This window comes from Equus asinus, chromosome 13 (assembly GCF_041296235.1).
Source record: "Equus asinus isolate D_3611 breed Donkey chromosome 13, EquAss-T2T_v2, whole genome shotgun sequence".
NCBI classification, from domain to species: Eukaryota; Metazoa; Chordata; class Mammalia; order Perissodactyla; family Equidae; genus Equus; species Equus asinus.
This window is the reverse complement of record NC_091802.1, coordinates 56,179,838-56,194,314: the sequence shown is the minus strand read 5'-3', so window position 1 is coordinate 56,194,314 and position 14,477 is coordinate 56,179,838. Positions and strand designations below refer to the sequence as shown.

General features: G+C 57.3%; 2 protein-coding genes across 5 annotated transcripts; both read left to right on the top strand.

Moving 5' to 3' along the window:
* The first annotated feature begins 1,044 nt into the window (after positions 1-1,044).
* Positions 1,045-6,501, top strand: MRPL38 (mitochondrial ribosomal protein L38). The gene is made up of 9 exons (XM_014839857.3): positions 1,045-1,262; positions 1,376-1,555; positions 2,905-3,039; positions 3,119-3,327; positions 4,101-4,173; positions 4,341-4,386; positions 5,342-5,500; positions 5,735-5,871; positions 6,083-6,501. Exons 1-9 carry the CDS (start codon positions 1,196-1,198, stop codon positions 6,217-6,219), a joined length of 1,143 nt encoding a protein of 380 aa, XP_014695343.1. The 5' UTR covers positions 1,045-1,195; the 3' UTR covers positions 6,220-6,501.
* Positions 6,502-7,892: 1,391 nt separating this feature from the next.
* Positions 7,893-13,084, top strand: TRIM65 (tripartite motif containing 65). Of its 4 annotated transcripts, none has more exons than XM_070483657.1 (6): positions 7,894-8,437; positions 9,758-9,853; positions 10,072-10,305; positions 10,391-10,565; positions 10,645-10,743; positions 11,245-13,084. In XM_070483657.1, exons 1-6 carry the CDS (start codon positions 8,030-8,032, stop codon positions 11,817-11,819), a joined length of 1,587 nt encoding a protein of 528 aa, XP_070339758.1. In that variant the 5' UTR covers positions 7,894-8,029; the 3' UTR covers positions 11,820-13,084. The 4 variants fall into 4 exon arrangements, with proteins under 4 accessions (XP_070339757.1, XP_070339758.1, XP_070339759.1 ...); XM_044744960.2 differs by having other exon boundaries at positions 7,896-8,437; positions 10,645-10,710; XM_070483656.1 differs by lacking the exon at positions 10,645-10,743 and having other exon boundaries at positions 7,893-8,596.
* Positions 13,085-14,477: the final 1,393 nt, after the last annotated feature.

The following is a 14,477-nucleotide window of genomic DNA, read 5'->3' as shown; positions in this document are numbered from 1 at the left end:
GCAACTGACTGGTCACTAGCCCTTGCTTGGGACATCAGGGAAGGCTTCCTGGAGGCACCACTCTCCAGGGGCTGAGAGGTAGTCAGGCCACAGGAGGAAAGGGGAAGAGTGGAAGGCAGAAGTGACAGCATGTGCAAAGGTCCTGGGCCCCAGGGAACAAAGTGCTGAGTAAGTGGATTGGTGTCATGGAAGCTTGAGTTCAGAGGGGCCAGAGTAGAAGGGGGCCAGATCACCTGGGGTACAATATCTATCTTGTTAGAACTGGGTTTTAAGAGCAACACATCCCTGGAAGGGTTTAGGCAGACATTGTCTTTTTTTTCAAGATTGGCACCTGAGCTAACAACTGTTGCCAATCTTCTTTTTTTTTTTTTTTCCTGCTTTATCTCCCCAAATTCCCCCAGTACATAGTTGTATATCTTAGCTGCAGGTCTTTCTAGTTGTGGCATGTGGGACGCCGCTTCAGTGTGGCCTGACGAGTGGTGCCAGGTCCACACCCAGGATCCCAACCGGCAAAACCCTGGGCTGCTGCAGCAGAGCGCGCGCAAACCTAACCACTCGCCCCGGCTGGCCCCTAGGCGGATATTGTCTTAACCAGTCGCTTATGCTGCTGTGTGGATAATGGTAAATTGGAGGTGATCAAAAGCTAACACATATACCACAGGGAGTGCTTTATGTATGTCCATTCATTTAATCCTTCTAACAACTCTGCGAGGGAAGCACTATTATTACTTGCTTTTTTCCAAATGAAGAAACTTTACAAGGCGACAGAAAGGTCACAATCTGGAATTTGAACCCAAGCAGCCTGACTCCAGCATCCGTGCTCGCACCCCCTCCCCCGCCCGTGCTGCTGCACCCCTGGGGGGCTCAGGATGCCGCCCTCAGGGCCCGGCCGACTGCTCCCGGTGTGTGCCGCCCCCTGGTGGCCGGCCGCGGGCAGGGGCCCGGAACGCTCGCAGCCCCGTCCCGCTGTCTGCCCAGAGCCGGAAGCCGCCTAGGGCCCGGAGGAAAAATCTCAAGGCTTCCGGGAAGGAGGAGTCTGGGACGGGGCGGGGGCGGGGCTTCTAGGAGGCGGGGCGGGGGCGGGGCTCCTAGGACGCGAGTCTGGGGGCGGGGCCACCGCCGTGCACTCAGGCGCTGCTTCGGCCACCTCTGCCGGGTCCTAGGAGCGGCGGCGAGGGCGCCGATCTCGGGGAAGATGGCGGCGCCCTGGTGGCGAGCCGTGCTGTACGGAGGTCGGAGGTGGCGGGGCTTCAGCACCTCGGGTGAGGAATCTGGGTATGGCGAGCTCTTGGAGGTCCCCGAGAGCCCGAACCCTGGGGCTCGAGCCAGCGCTGCCCTCAGCCTCCGTCTCTGACGTCCCGCTCTCTGCCCGCAGCCGCCCTGAGCCGCCGGACCGCTCCTCTGGGGCCGATGCCCAACGAGGACATCGATGTGAGCAACCTGGAGCGGCTGGAGAAGTACCGCAGCTTCGACCGCTACCGGCGCCGGGCGGAGCAGGAGGCGCGGGCCCCGCACTGGTGGCGGACCTACTGGGAGCATTTCGGGGAGAAGTCAGGTACGGGGCGACCCGAGCAGGGGCTGTGGGCACCGGCCTCGGGATTCGGGGGGCCCCGCCGGCGTCCTCCCCGGGCACCGGGGGAAGGGACCTGCCTGCAGCCCCGAGCGCGCTGTTGGCGGTTTGGTCCCCTCAGGATTTTTCACACCTTTTGGTCCCCCTTCTTGGAAATTTTTGTTCCGTCACTATTAGATTTCCATTTTAGATATTTCTACTCCTAAAATCTTTTTGTGACCGTCCCCCCTGTGTCCCCGCCCCCGATTCCGGGTTAGAACACCCCTCTGTGCTCCTAAAATACTCTGTAGCCCTGGCCACACTGTATCTTGACTTTATTTCGCTGCCTCCCAGATTGTGAGCTCCCTAAGGACAAGGATCCTGCCTGTGCTGACCACCATTGGATCCTTGCACCCGCACAGTGCCTGGCACGTGGGTGTGCAAAACTTTGCTGAATGAAATTGAAAGCCCTGGGCAGGGTGACTCAGGAACCTTGCCCTTGAGCAGCTTAGACTTACTTAGTACATCCTTTTGGAAAGCATTTCCAGAGGCCGTTTTTATGGTGGTTCAGAGCACAGGCATGGAATGTGGAATCTATATAACCTGATTTAAATGGAAGTCAACCTTTTCAGAGTCACTTTCCTGATCTTCAGTTTCCTCAACTGTAAAATAAAATAATTGTGTCTATGTCACAAAATTACTGTGAGGATTAAAGAATACAGTTATTGGAATTCTTCGAGTAATGCCTTTCCTGATGAGGATTCTATGCACATAACTTATTGTCACTGTTTAATGTAAGTGGGGAAAGGTGTTGGATTGAAAGTTTTCTAGGGCCTTGCTACTCAAAGTGTCTTCTGGGACCAGCAGCACGGGCGTTACCTAGGAGCTTGTTAGGAATGCACAATCTCAGGCTCCACTCTGACCTGCTGATTCAGAACGTGCATTTTAACAAATTCCCCAGGTGACTTGTATGGTTTGTCCATTAAAGTGTGAGAAATGCTTAAGTCCTTCTAGCTTCAGGTGTTAATTCTGTTGAGGACACAGGTGTGTCCAGGTGTGACAGGCTTGAAGGTGATCCTAACTATAATTGGGATGACAGTCTGCCTCGATTTCCCATGACCTAGACAGACAGCGTGACCTGGTTTAGGGATCAGAAAATGCAGTTTTGAGTTGTATCCAATTTGCTTAGCAACTGGACCCTGTCCAGGTCTGTGAAGCAGGCTGCATAGTATGTTTTAGTTTTGTGAATTAAAGGGTAAGTTTAGCAACAGAGTTTGGGCTCAGAGGACTAGGTGGGGACAGGTGGCCTAACCAAGACTTGATCCCACATTCTCCAACACATCTTCCCTCCCCAGATCCCAAAGAGAAGATTGACATTGGGCTGCCCCCGCCCAAGGTCTGCCGGACCCAACAGCTGCTGGAGCGGAAACGGGTCCTCCGGGAGCTGCGGGCCAGTGTGGAGGAGGAGCGGGCGGCCCGCCTCCGCACAGGTAAGCCCTCCCAGGGCAGAGGGCCCTGGGTACGTCCCTGCCCCCACCCTGCGTCTCAGCTGGCATCGTTCCTTCCCAGCGAGCATCCCACTGGAGGCTGTGCGGGCCGAATGGGAGAGGACCTGTGGCCCCTACCACAAGCAGCGTTTGGCCGAATACTACGGCCTCTATCGGGACCTGTTCCACGGCGCCACCTTTGTGCCCCGAGTTGCCTTGCATGTGGCGTATGCTGTGGGTGAGGATGACTTGATGCCTGTGTACCATGGCAATGAGGTCACTCCAACTGAGGTAACTGTTAGCTTGTGCCCCTCCCTGCCCAGTGTGCACAGACACATCCCACCACGGCCACACACAACTCTTTTTGAAGAAGTGATTTTTATGGTGGTTAAGGGCACAGGCATGGCATCTATGCAGGCTGACTTGGGGTTTTGTTATCTGTCTCCTCTTTTTGATTTCCTGGCTAACACCACCATAATAATTACAAAGGAAAGACTATAAAATGAAAAGAAAAGGGACCGGCACGATGGCACAGCAGTTAAGTTTCCATGCTCTGCTTCAGCGGCCCAGGGTTCACTGGTTCAGATCCCAGGTGGGGACCTAGCACTGCTTGTCCAGCCATGCTGTGGCAGGCGTCCCACATATAAAGTAGGGGAAGATGGGCACGGATGTTAGCTCAGGGCCAGTCTTCCTCAGCAAAAAGAAGAGGATTGGCAGCGGATGTTAGCTCAGAGCTGATCTGCCTCAAAAAAAAAAAAAAAGGAAAAGAAGCTCCATCTTGGCATACTCCTATGACTGGCCCGCTGTCTTCAGAATGCCCTCTGAGCCCCTGTCCATTGACATGTGGGCCTTGTGTTCAGATCTCTAGAGGGGCAACGCTGCAGGCTTCCTTCTCTAAGCCTCTGTGCCGACCTCCCTCATGAGGAGCTGCCAAGGGCATTTGGATTAGGATGGTCCCTCCCTTCTCTAAGTATCCCTCAGGTTCCTGCCCTCCAGATAGAGGGCCTGTTTACATCAGCTTGTTTGTTTCTGGTGGGGTGACTCCCCCATTCTCTCCCTGTCAGGCTGCCCAGGCCCCAGAGGTGACCTATGAGGCAGACGAGGGCTCCATGTGGACGCTGCTGCTCACCAACTTGGGTAGGTGTACAGGGCTCACGGGGCCTCCTGCCTCCCTCGCCTCCCATGAGCTAGGGCCCTGGGGAGCTGGGGGAGGGGCTGGGTGGAGAGCTCCAGCTCCAGCCCCAGCTCCGTCCGTGGGAGGGGGTGGGAGGGGCCTGAGGCCAGTGGGGTCTGTTTGTGTGCAGATGGACACCTGCTGGAACCGGATGCCGAGTACGTCCACTGGCTGGTGTGAGTACCTTCGGTGGGGGAGTGGGTCAGAGGCGTGCAAGGATGCCCGGCATCCCAGGAGGAGCTGCACCTGGATTTCAGTCTTGGCTCCCCCAAGGATTAACCTCCCACCCCAGGAGGTGGCCCCAACCTCTGCCTCCTGAGGGTGTCAGGAGCCTTGTGACCCAGTGGCTGAAGACAGGTACAGAAGAAAAAAAGCAGGCAGTGAGCCGTGGCCACTCCCACGGGCCTCTTGGTCTCCCTGAACTCACTTCCTCACCTGTAAAACTAGGAACACATGCCTTAGCCACCCTGAGGGGCTGTGTGACAATCATATAGGAAAAGGACCAAGAGAGGCCTCTGGCAGCTGTGACCTGCCCAGGCTGGACTGCCTGTTGTTTTCTCTATGGCCTTTGGCTCTGAGCGCCAGGCCAGGGGGCAAAGGTCAGGCAGGTGACCCCCCCCCAGCTTTGGGCCATCTGGGTAATCGGGGCCAGTGACTAAGAAGCTAGTTTCTGTCATTTTTATTCAACTGCAGTTACCAGCCTGTGTACAGGACCCTCTGGGGAGTTGTCCCCAGGAACAGTGGCTGTCCTGGTGCCAAGCTGGGCAAACACTCCCCAAGAAACCCCAGAGCATCCAGGAAATGGAGAGAGAAGCAGCCCAAAGGTGGTGTGGCTCTCCAGGCTGGATGGCCGTGGCAGCCCCACTGGCTCCCCAGGGTGCTCACCCTTGCTGTCATCCTGACAGTCTCTGGGACCCCTATCCTCAGCCTCTGAGCTCCTACCACTCCCTTCACGAGGTTACAGTCCGTCCAAAGGTTCACAGAGCTTACCTCCTACTTGCTTTACAACACAGATCAGTTTAGGGTCTGCCCCCCGGGGAGCTGTATCAGTCTCCAGGGAGTATGTGGGTGGGGTGCTCCTGCTGCCACTGCCCTCAAGTGGAAACTAACAGCTACTTTTCCTCCCACCAGAACCAACATCCCAGGCAACAGGGTGGTTGAAGGACAGGAGACATGTCCCTACCTCCCCCCCTTCCCTGCTCGAGGCTCTGGCTTCCACCGCTTTGCCTTCCTACTCTTCAAGCAGGACAAGCCAATCGACTTCTCCAGCGACACCCGGCCTTCACCCTGGTAATCTAATCTACACCCCACACACGTCCCCCTCAAGGCCTCAGGCCAGCTTCCCAGAAACGGTCAGTCTTGCTCAGTTCTCCTTTCTCTTAACTTAGGCCTTGAAACGGGGGGAAGGGTAGTTGTGCTGGACACACCCTAAGGGGCTTCTCAGGATTGCCTCTGGGGCTGGAGGTAGGGTTGGGGCTCTGGTGCCCTCCTCCCCACTCACAAGTGCTCCCCATTTTCTTACAGCTACCAGCTTGCCCAGCGGACCTTCCACACTTTTGATTTCTACAAGAAGCACCAGGAAGCCATGACTCCAGCTGGCCTGGCCTTCTTCCAGTGCCGCTGGGATGACTCAGTCACCCACATCTTCCACCAGCTTCTGGGTAAGAGCAGAGTGGGTTGGAGGAAGAGAGGGCAGCTGGCCTGCTCACAGACCTCTTCCGACCTGCCAGGAACAAGTGCTTGTCGGGAGAGGGGCCCCAGGAGGCATGTCACTCTCGAGTGGGCTGGCTGGGTAGTCGCAGCGTGGGCCCAGCCTAGCAGACAAGGAAGAGGGGTTCAGTCCACACCCGCGCCCCCTCGCTCTTCTTGCAGACATGCGGGAGCCTGTGTTTGAGTTTGTGCGGCCACCCCCTTACCACCCCAAGCAGAAGCGTTTCCCCCACCGGCAGCCCCTGCGCTACCTGGACCGGTACAGAGACAGTCACGAACCCACTTACGGCATCTACTGAGTGGCCAGAGTGCCGTCCACCTCAGAGAATGGGCTGGGCCTCTCAGGCCATCCTGTCAGACTCCGCCGACAGCAGCAATAGAGACACAGCTCCACAGGGCCAAGCTGTGGGGTTCCAGGCCCTGCCTGAGACAGCCCTTCTGCGGCCCTCCCATCAGGCCCAGGGCTTAGGGCTGAAGAGGGCTCGGCGGGTGGCGGTGAAGATGGCGATGTGAATAAAAAGGGTTTCTGCTGCAGCCGATCTTGGTCTTGATCCGGGAGCAGCCAGAGCCCCCCTGGTAGAGTTGACTTGCTTCGTGCGTGGGAAGAGGGCTGCCTCCCATCCCAGGAGATGACCCTCATCTCTGCCTCCTGGGGGTCTCAGGGGACCTGTGATCTGGTGGCTGAAAACAGGTGCCGAAGAAAAGCAGGCAGTGGGCCTGGGCTGCTCCCACAGGCCTCTTGAAAGAGATTTACAGCCCTGAGCATTGGCCCTTTGCACGGTGTTCACAGCGTGGCGGAGGCTCCTGGCCTCAGGCCGGGATGCTTTGGATAAGGAGTCCCGTGAGGCCAGACCACAGCAGGTCTGAGAGACCTCTGGGCACATCCCCTTACTTGGAGCCCAGAAAGCCCCTGTGCCCTCGATGGATGGTTAGGGTATTTATTATCCTCTTTAAAGGAAGACTGCCAAGTGGTCAGTGAGGAGAGCTGTGTGCCTTTCCTGGGAAGAGAATCTTCACAGAAGACGATGCTTGCTGCATCGCAGTGAGGGGGCACGCTGCCTCAAAGTGAGGCCAGCTCAGTTAGAAAGAAAGGAGGACTGACCGTCTTGCAGCTTCCCCTGGCCCCATACACTGCTCCAGGGCAGGCAGCTCAGCTGTCAGGCCCCCTCTCACCTGCTCAGCTGCAGGGGAACCACCTCTCTAAAGAGTGAGGTTCCAGAACAGCTTAGACCTGCAAACAAGGAGCTCTCCCCAGCAGAGGGGCGGCACCGAGAGGGGATTCCAGGCACAGGTGGAGATCGCACTGGGTTTCCCTTAAACGGGTGTATGAAAAAAACATTTGTCTCTGTCTCTTGGTGACCAGAAATTCCCACCTCACTGTTTACTCTAAAAGAACAGAAATTAGATGCGGCCTAGGAAAGGGAGACACCCCAATCTGGCAGTTGCCTGAAACTCAGCTGAAGAAAACGTGCAGCAGACCACCTCGGGTCAGGAGAGCATTTAATGAGCACTAGCCGTGTGCCCCGGGCTCATACTGCCAGGTATCCCCACGAGCACTGTCTCATTTGATCGCCAAAACCCCTGCGAGGTAGATGCTGCTTTTTTATTTTCGGATGAGGAGCCCAGAGAGGTCTGTGATGGCCATTATTATTATCATATTTTCACATGAGGGGCCCAGAAGAGGTTCCCTGGCGGCCCTCAGCTAGGAGGCCTGCAGGCCCGCTGAGGTTCCCAAGGTTCTTGTCTCTAGCGGCGGGGGCCGGATCCCCTGTACATGAAGGGTCTAGGGTCTAGGGAAGCGAGATAGAGAGGGACCGGACAGCAGGAGAGAGCTGGACTCCGACTCCCAGCCTGGGGTGGCAGGGGGCAGGCAGCGGTGGCTCGGAGGCTTGGCCGGGGTGGGGAGTGGGGGCACGTGGAAGAGAAGCCAAGCGTAGGCAGAAGTGCAGCCGGCAGGCGCTGGGAGTGGCAGCTGCTCTATGGTCATGGAAGGAGGGCTGTCACGTCAGTCTCCCTAGGCACCTCCCTGCCGCACCCACGCCCGGGCACCACCCGGAGGGCTCGCGGTCCCTTTAAGGGGCCCGCGGCCGCCCTTCGCCCGCAGCCGCCATGGACGCGCAGGAGGTGGAGGACAAGCTGACCTGCGCCATCTGCCTGGAGGTCTACCGGGACCCGGCGACGCTGCCCTGCGGCCACAACTTCTGCGGGGCCTGCATCCGGGACTGGGGCCGCAGCGAGAAGGCGTGCCCCGAGTGCCGGGAGCCCTTCCCGGACGGCGCGCCGCTGCGCCGCAACATGGCGCTGAGCGGCGTGATCGAGGTGCTGCGCGCCGCGCCCGGCCCGGGCCCGGCCCCCGGCCCCCGGCCCCCGGCCCCCGCGGCGCGCTGCCCCCGGCACGGACGGCCGCTCGAGCTCTTCTGCCGCACCGAGGGCCGCTGCGTGTGCAGCGCGTGCACCGTGCGCGAGTGTCGCCTCCACGAGCGGGCGCTGCTGGACGCCGAGCGCCGGGAGCGCGAGGTGACACACCGGGGAGCCGGCCTGCCCTCTTGTGCGCCCGGGCAGGGGCGGGCAGCTAAGCCGGAGGCGGCTTTGGGATGTTTGTATTCCCGGAAAGAAGGAGGTGGTGGTCAGAAAACACGTGCTTGGAATAGAGAGAGCGCTGGTGACGGGCCCAGGGTGAGGTCACAGGAGTGAGGGCTGAGATGGAGTGAAGGAAAGGGCTCCGCGGGTGAGGAGGTCAAGGAGCGAGAGCTAGTGTTGGAGGGTAACCCCTGTGACTGCTGAAGTCACAGAGAGTGAGATGTTACTGCTTCTGGCACCGAAGACTGTGCACTAAGCATGAAAGTCCACAGTGGAGGCCAGTAGACAGCAGAAAGGAGGCAGGCAGCACAGGTGGTGCAACCAGACCTGGGGGACCAAGGGAGCCAGAATTTTGCTGGAGGGGTTTGAGGGGGCAGGTGCGGTCCGGTCCGTGGGGAGAAGTCAGCCCTCCTACTTCCTCCACTCACCTGTTTTGCAACCTGGAGGCAGTGGGGTCTGGACAAAGGCACAGACATTGGACTTAGGAAAATCGGGTGACTTTGGGCAAATCAGCAACTTCTCTGACCCGTTTCCTTGTCTGTGAAGGGGGGGTGCGGGGGTCTGTACCGCTCAGCATTGCTGGGAGAAGCAGCAAGACGCTGAAGCTCTTGACCAGGTGCAGGGAACCATTGGGTAGGCAGGCAGTGGTCGTTCATCCTGCTTCCAGGAGAGGAGAACGTTTTGATCCTCAAGGGGACCAAAGGGGTCGCAACCAAACAGGGGTGTCCTCTTCCCCTCATGCCCAAAGCTGGGGCTAAGGATTGACCCGGCTTTTGGAAGCACCCACCTTATACACACTGCACTGCCCACTTGTCAGATTGCTCTGGTTCTGGGCTGCCTCCCCTTCTCAGCAAGGCCGCGTAGGCCAGAGGTATCGCTCCCATTTATTGATTTGGCAGCAGGGGCGCGGGGGGGACCCTTATAGCCCAGAGAGGGTGGGTGCTCTGCCCCAGGTTGCTCAGCATGCAAGAGGGACTGGAAGTTAGGTCTTCGGCTCAAGGCTTCTGTTCTGCCCATGTGCCACCCTGCTCCAGATGGGGAAGGGGCTTTGTCTGGACCTCCCTGGGACTCCAACTCAGTCCTCCTGGGGCTCATACCAATCTTGGTGCTCTGTGTGCTGGCCCACTGGTCAGTGTCGCCTGGGGTGACATGAGGAGGGGGTGCCCAGCAGCTGCAGGTGTTTGTTGATTGATTGAGGGGGACTTCACAGCCAATTCAGGCCCCTTCTTGTCACTTTTTCCCATGTGGACACCACAGGCCCAGTTGAGAGCCATGCTGGAGGTCACCCAGCAGCAGACCACCCAGGCTGAGAGCCAGCTACAGGAGCTGCAGCAACGAAGCAGCCAGATCCAGGTACAAGGCCTGTCTGTTGCACCCCACCATGTCCTGCTGCCAGCTGGTCCCTGGGATACTGGGGAGTAGCTGTGAGCTACCTTGAGTTTGCCTCCTGGCAGCAGGGAGTGAGGGGCTGAGCCGGGGGATGAGGTTCCAGGGACATCCACATCCCCACCCCTCAGCACAGTGGGCAGCCCTGGCCCTGGCCACCATAGGCTCCTCCTGTGCCCACCCAGAGATCGGCCTGCACACTAGCCTCTGTGGTCTCTGGCAAGTTCAGCTGCCTGCTGCAAGCCCTGGAGATGCGGCAGGCTGTGGCACTGAAGGACATCGAGGTGGCCAAGACACAGGCACTGACGCAGGCCCTGGATGAGGAGCAGCGACTGCAGGGCCGCCTGGAGGCCCTGGCTCGCCATGACCGCAGGATCCGGGACCTCCTGGAGCAGTTGGATGACAGGACCTTCCTCCAGGTGCCAGGCCTCAGGGCAGCAGGTTGGGGGCCCAGCGTATCTGCCCCTTGTGCCCGGGCTTACTGCACCTCTCTCTGGGGCTCAGGAATCTCAGCTCCTGGCACCTCTGGGGCCTCCCGGGCCGCTGACTCCTCCGCAGTGGGACGAAGATCAGCAGTTGGGTGGTCTGAAGGAGTTGCTCAGCCAGTTGAGTGGCCTCCTCCTGGACAAGGGAGGCCACCCCCGGGTGCTCGCTGAGGCTGCTGACTTGGGCCACGTGGGTAAGTCTGACCCCAGATCTCTCCCTACCCCTCTGGGCCCAACTCGCCATCCCTCCCCTAACACTGCTTTGCCCTCCAGAGGCCGCAGGCCCCCTGGCAACAGTCCCGAGCCCGGTGTGCCCACTGAGGAGGAAACTCTGGCAGAGTAAGGAGACCCAGCCCATGAGTGTGTGCACTGGTGTGTGCACTGTGATCACGCGTGTGTGTGTGCCTGTTTGTATGCACACATGAGTATGTGGGGGAGAGGAGCACGAGCTGTGCCTGTCCCATCCAGGATGTCTGTTCCATGCCCTTCCCTGCGTCTGGCCTCACCCCCTGCACACCTGTTGCAGGGTGCACACCTCTTACACATGGTGCCAGTCTAGCGTGAAGGAGATTCTGGGTACGCAAACTGGGATCACTCACGATTCTTCCACTTACTACAAAGTTAGGTGACCTTTCTGAACCTGTCTTCTCACCTATGAAGTGAGGCTAATGGAAGGTTCCACCTCAGAGGCTGCAGCGAGGGTTGGCTGCTGTGATGACGTCCAGCACTGGCTCAGCTTGCTGTCTGCCTAGCAGACGTTTAGCATCCTGTCATCGCTGGAGCTTCAGTTGCTGTCTGTTATCTCTGGGGACAGGATGGTGGAGGTGCACAGGCACCCTGCCCGCTCACCTTCAGCCCATCTCTCCCCAACAGATTATCGCAATCTGACCTTCGACCCAGACAGCGCCAACCACTACCTCCACCTGTCTCGGCAGGACCAGCAGGTGAAGCACCATCGAAAGCCCCGGGGCCCAGCTGGGCCAGACAGCTTCCAGCTCTGGCAGGTGCAGTGTGCCCAGAGCTTCCAGGCTGGGCGGCACTACTGGGAGGTGCGCACATCTAACCACTCAGTAACCCTGGGTGTCACCTACCCAGAACTGATGCGACACAAGCTGGGGCCCCAAACAGACAACATCGGCCGAGGGTCCAGCTCCTGGGGGCTGTGCATTCAGGAGGATGGTGCCCAGGCCTGGCACAATGGGGAGGCCCAGCGCCTCCCAGGAGTGTCAGGGAAGCTCCTGGGAGTGGATTTGGACCTGGCCTCTGGCTGCCTCACCTTCTACAGCCTGGACCCTGAAACACAGCCCCTGCACACCTTCCATGCCGTCTTCACCCGGCCTCTCTACCCTGTCTTCTGGCTCTTGGAGGGTCGGACCCTAACCTTGTGCCATCGGCCCGAGGCCAAGCTCCCTCCAGGGCTCCAGGAAGACGCCTCAGGGCTCAGCTGAAGAAGGAGCTCTGGGCCGGGAACAGGTACCACCATGCCTGTGTGCCCAAGAGCTGCCCCAGCCCCTGGCCTGGTGACCCGAGGCCACAGCTATAATGGGACCAGCTGTTGGCCAGAAGACAGACTCAGGACCAGGCTGGGCCACTTGGAGAGAGAGGTGGGGGGGAGTCCCCAAGCTGGAGTTCATTTTTCCAGCCTCTTTAAAGGCGACAGAGACTAGGAAGGAAGTAAAATGGGCAGCCCCTGCCCCAAGCAGAGCTCCGTTCTGGGTGCTGCTGGGCCTCAGAAGCTCGGGTAGTGCCCAGGGGCTCCTGGTCCTACAGGAGAGCGCGTGTGCTGCGATGCACACCACAGAGTGTGCGGCAGACAAAATAATACATGGATCTACCCGAGTTGACCTCCCTGGAGACAGCATAGACTTTGCAAAGCGGCATCAGCCTGTGGGCAGGCGAAGTGCAGACTATTCCTGGAGAAAATCTAGAGAAAAGTGCTTTTTACCTCCTCCCTCCCTGTCTCTCTTTTCTTCTCTTTAACATTTTGGTATGTTTTAGTCTCTCTTATTTTGTACATCCTTGTGATTGCATTCTGTAAACAATTGTGTTCTCTGCATTTTTTTTATTTAGCATAAGCATTTCTCACATTCCTAAAACTTTCCCCCAAATGATTACAATACAGAGTCATTCTAATGACTATCAGAATTTATTTACCCATCATTGGACATTCCACTTGTTTTATTTTGGATTATAAAAATATTGCCGAGATGAATATTTTTGAGCAGGAAGTTGGGCCATATTTATGGCTATGTACATAGGTTAAATTACATAAAGTCGAATTACTCGACAGAAAAACAGCACTTGAAGATTCTATTTTTATACAAAAAAACAAAATGAAGCAACCTTGAGTCAGGCCGACTCGTGCGCCTCCCCCATCCCCCCAGCCGAGTCAGCATTCTGAGCACGGGGCCTTCGCCCCTGCCCGCGGGCGGGGGTTCGTGCAGCGATGGGTGGAGGTGCCAGCACGGCGCCAGCTCCTCTTGGTTCGGTTTCTGCTGTTAGGAACACGCTTGCCTGACGATCCCTGTCCGGTGTTTCGCCTGTGTTTCTGGAAGTGGGGTTGCTGGGCCGTAGGGCTGCTGTAATTTTCTTACTTGAAATGTTCTGCTTGGTCTGGGTGGTGGTTATGAGGGCTTTTACAACTTTTTACACTGTATGTACATGTTTCATATACTCGTGTAAATATTTCACAATAAAATTGTTTTAAAGAATAGTGCGTGCACCAACACCTCCAAAAAACAAAAATTTTTTTTAAAGATTGGCACCTGAGCTGACAACTGTTGCCGATCTCTTTTTTTTTTTCTGCTTTTTCTCCCCAAATCTCCCCAGTACATAGTTGTATATTTTAGTTGTGGATCCTTCCAGTTGTGGCATGTGGGACGCCGCCTCAGCGTGGCCTGGTGAGCGGTGCCGTGTCCCCACCCAGGATCCGAACTGGTAAAACCCTGGGGCGCCACAGCAGAGCGCGCGACCTTAACCACTTGACCACAGGGCGGCCCCAAAATATTGTTATATTTGTAAAAAATACATCTCTCTCCCACATTGTAACCCGGCCCCGGCTGCAGCCATGGTTGCAAACTCTATCCTGTGGCCTCGCTCCTCAGCCGTGTGGCTCTCTGTCCAAGGGCGGAGCCAGGCCTCACTGGTGCAGCCTTGGCAAGGAGCTTCCAGTAAGATTCCCAAGGTGGGGAGTTCCCCAGACATGGGAAGGGGGTTCCAACACTGGGCAGCCTGACAGTGGCAGGAGGCAGTTGGGACCTTGCTGAACAGCAGGAGCTGAAGGTCCGATGGGGCAGGAAGCAGGACTGGGCTGACCAGGTGACCTCAGTGCTGGCTTCCCTGTCCTACAGATTCTACCTATCCCTCCTGATCCCGGTCCCAGCCCCACACACATGTCCAGCTGGCTGAGCCCACCCTCTGAAAGAGCGGAGAAAGGAAGAATGACCTCCTTTCTGCCTTCATGGTGGAAAATGTTTTGGGTCATTTATTCTGTGAATTTACTTTTTCATCGGGTCATTAGTCCTTTCCATGTTGTTCTGTGGGAGTGTTCTGTGTTATGACTATTAACCTTTATGTACGTAGCACGAGAGGCTGCTGCCATCCCTCATAGGGTGTGCCATGGAGCAGTGCCTCTCCAGCAGCTGCGGGGCAAGCATTTACAAATCTCTTGGAAGCTACTTCAAATTAAATTCACTCAGTCCACTTGGTCCTGACAGAACACTCCACCTCCTCTCCAGAAAAACTGCGTTTGTGTAGAGGGAAAAAGAAGGATAGATTTGGGGGCTGGCCCAGTGGCGCAGCGGTTAGGTTTGCACGTTCCGCTTCAGTGGCTCAGGGTGCACCAGTTCGGATCCCGGGTGTGGACTGCTTGGCAAGCCATGCTGTGGCACGCATCCCACATATAAAGTAGAGGAAGATGGGCATGGATGTTAGCTCAGGGCCAGTCTCCCTCAGCAAAAAAGAGGAGAATTGGTGGCAGATGTTAGCTCAGGGCTAATCTTAAAAAAAAAAAAGGATAGATTTGGGGGTGTAACATTTATAAAGGGGACACATGAGTTGCCTATGGGTGTTTCCAGCATTTCTGCCCCACTCCACACAGCTTCTGG

What these genes read in the sequence shown, in the direction of transcription:
- TRIM65 (XM_070483656.1), top strand. Translation starts at nt 8,030, where the DNA reads ATGGACGCGCAGGAGGTGGAGGACAAGCTGACCTGCGCCATCTGCCTG. An exon ending in GCGCTGGTGACGGGCCCAGG is followed by an intron (nt 8,597 to 9,757) that starts GTGAGGTCACAG and finishes TGGACACCACAG; the next exon opens with GCCCAGTTGAGAGCCATGCT. An exon ending in AACGAAGCAGCCAGATCCAG is followed by an intron (nt 9,854 to 10,071) that starts GTACAAGGCCTG and finishes GTGCCCACCCAG; the next exon opens with AGATCGGCCTGCACACTAGC.
- MRPL38 (XM_014839857.3), top strand. Translation starts at nt 1,196, where the DNA reads ATGGCGGCGCCCTGGTGGCGAGCCGTGCTGTACGGAGGTCGGAGGTGG. An exon ending in GGCGGCCCGCCTCCGCACAG is followed by an intron (nt 3,040 to 3,118) that starts GTAAGCCCTCCC and finishes GTTCCTTCCCAG; the next exon opens with CGAGCATCCCACTGGAGGCT. An exon ending in CATCTTCCACCAGCTTCTGG is followed by an intron (nt 5,872 to 6,082) that starts GTAAGAGCAGAG and finishes CTCTTCTTGCAG; the next exon opens with ACATGCGGGAGCCTGTGTTT.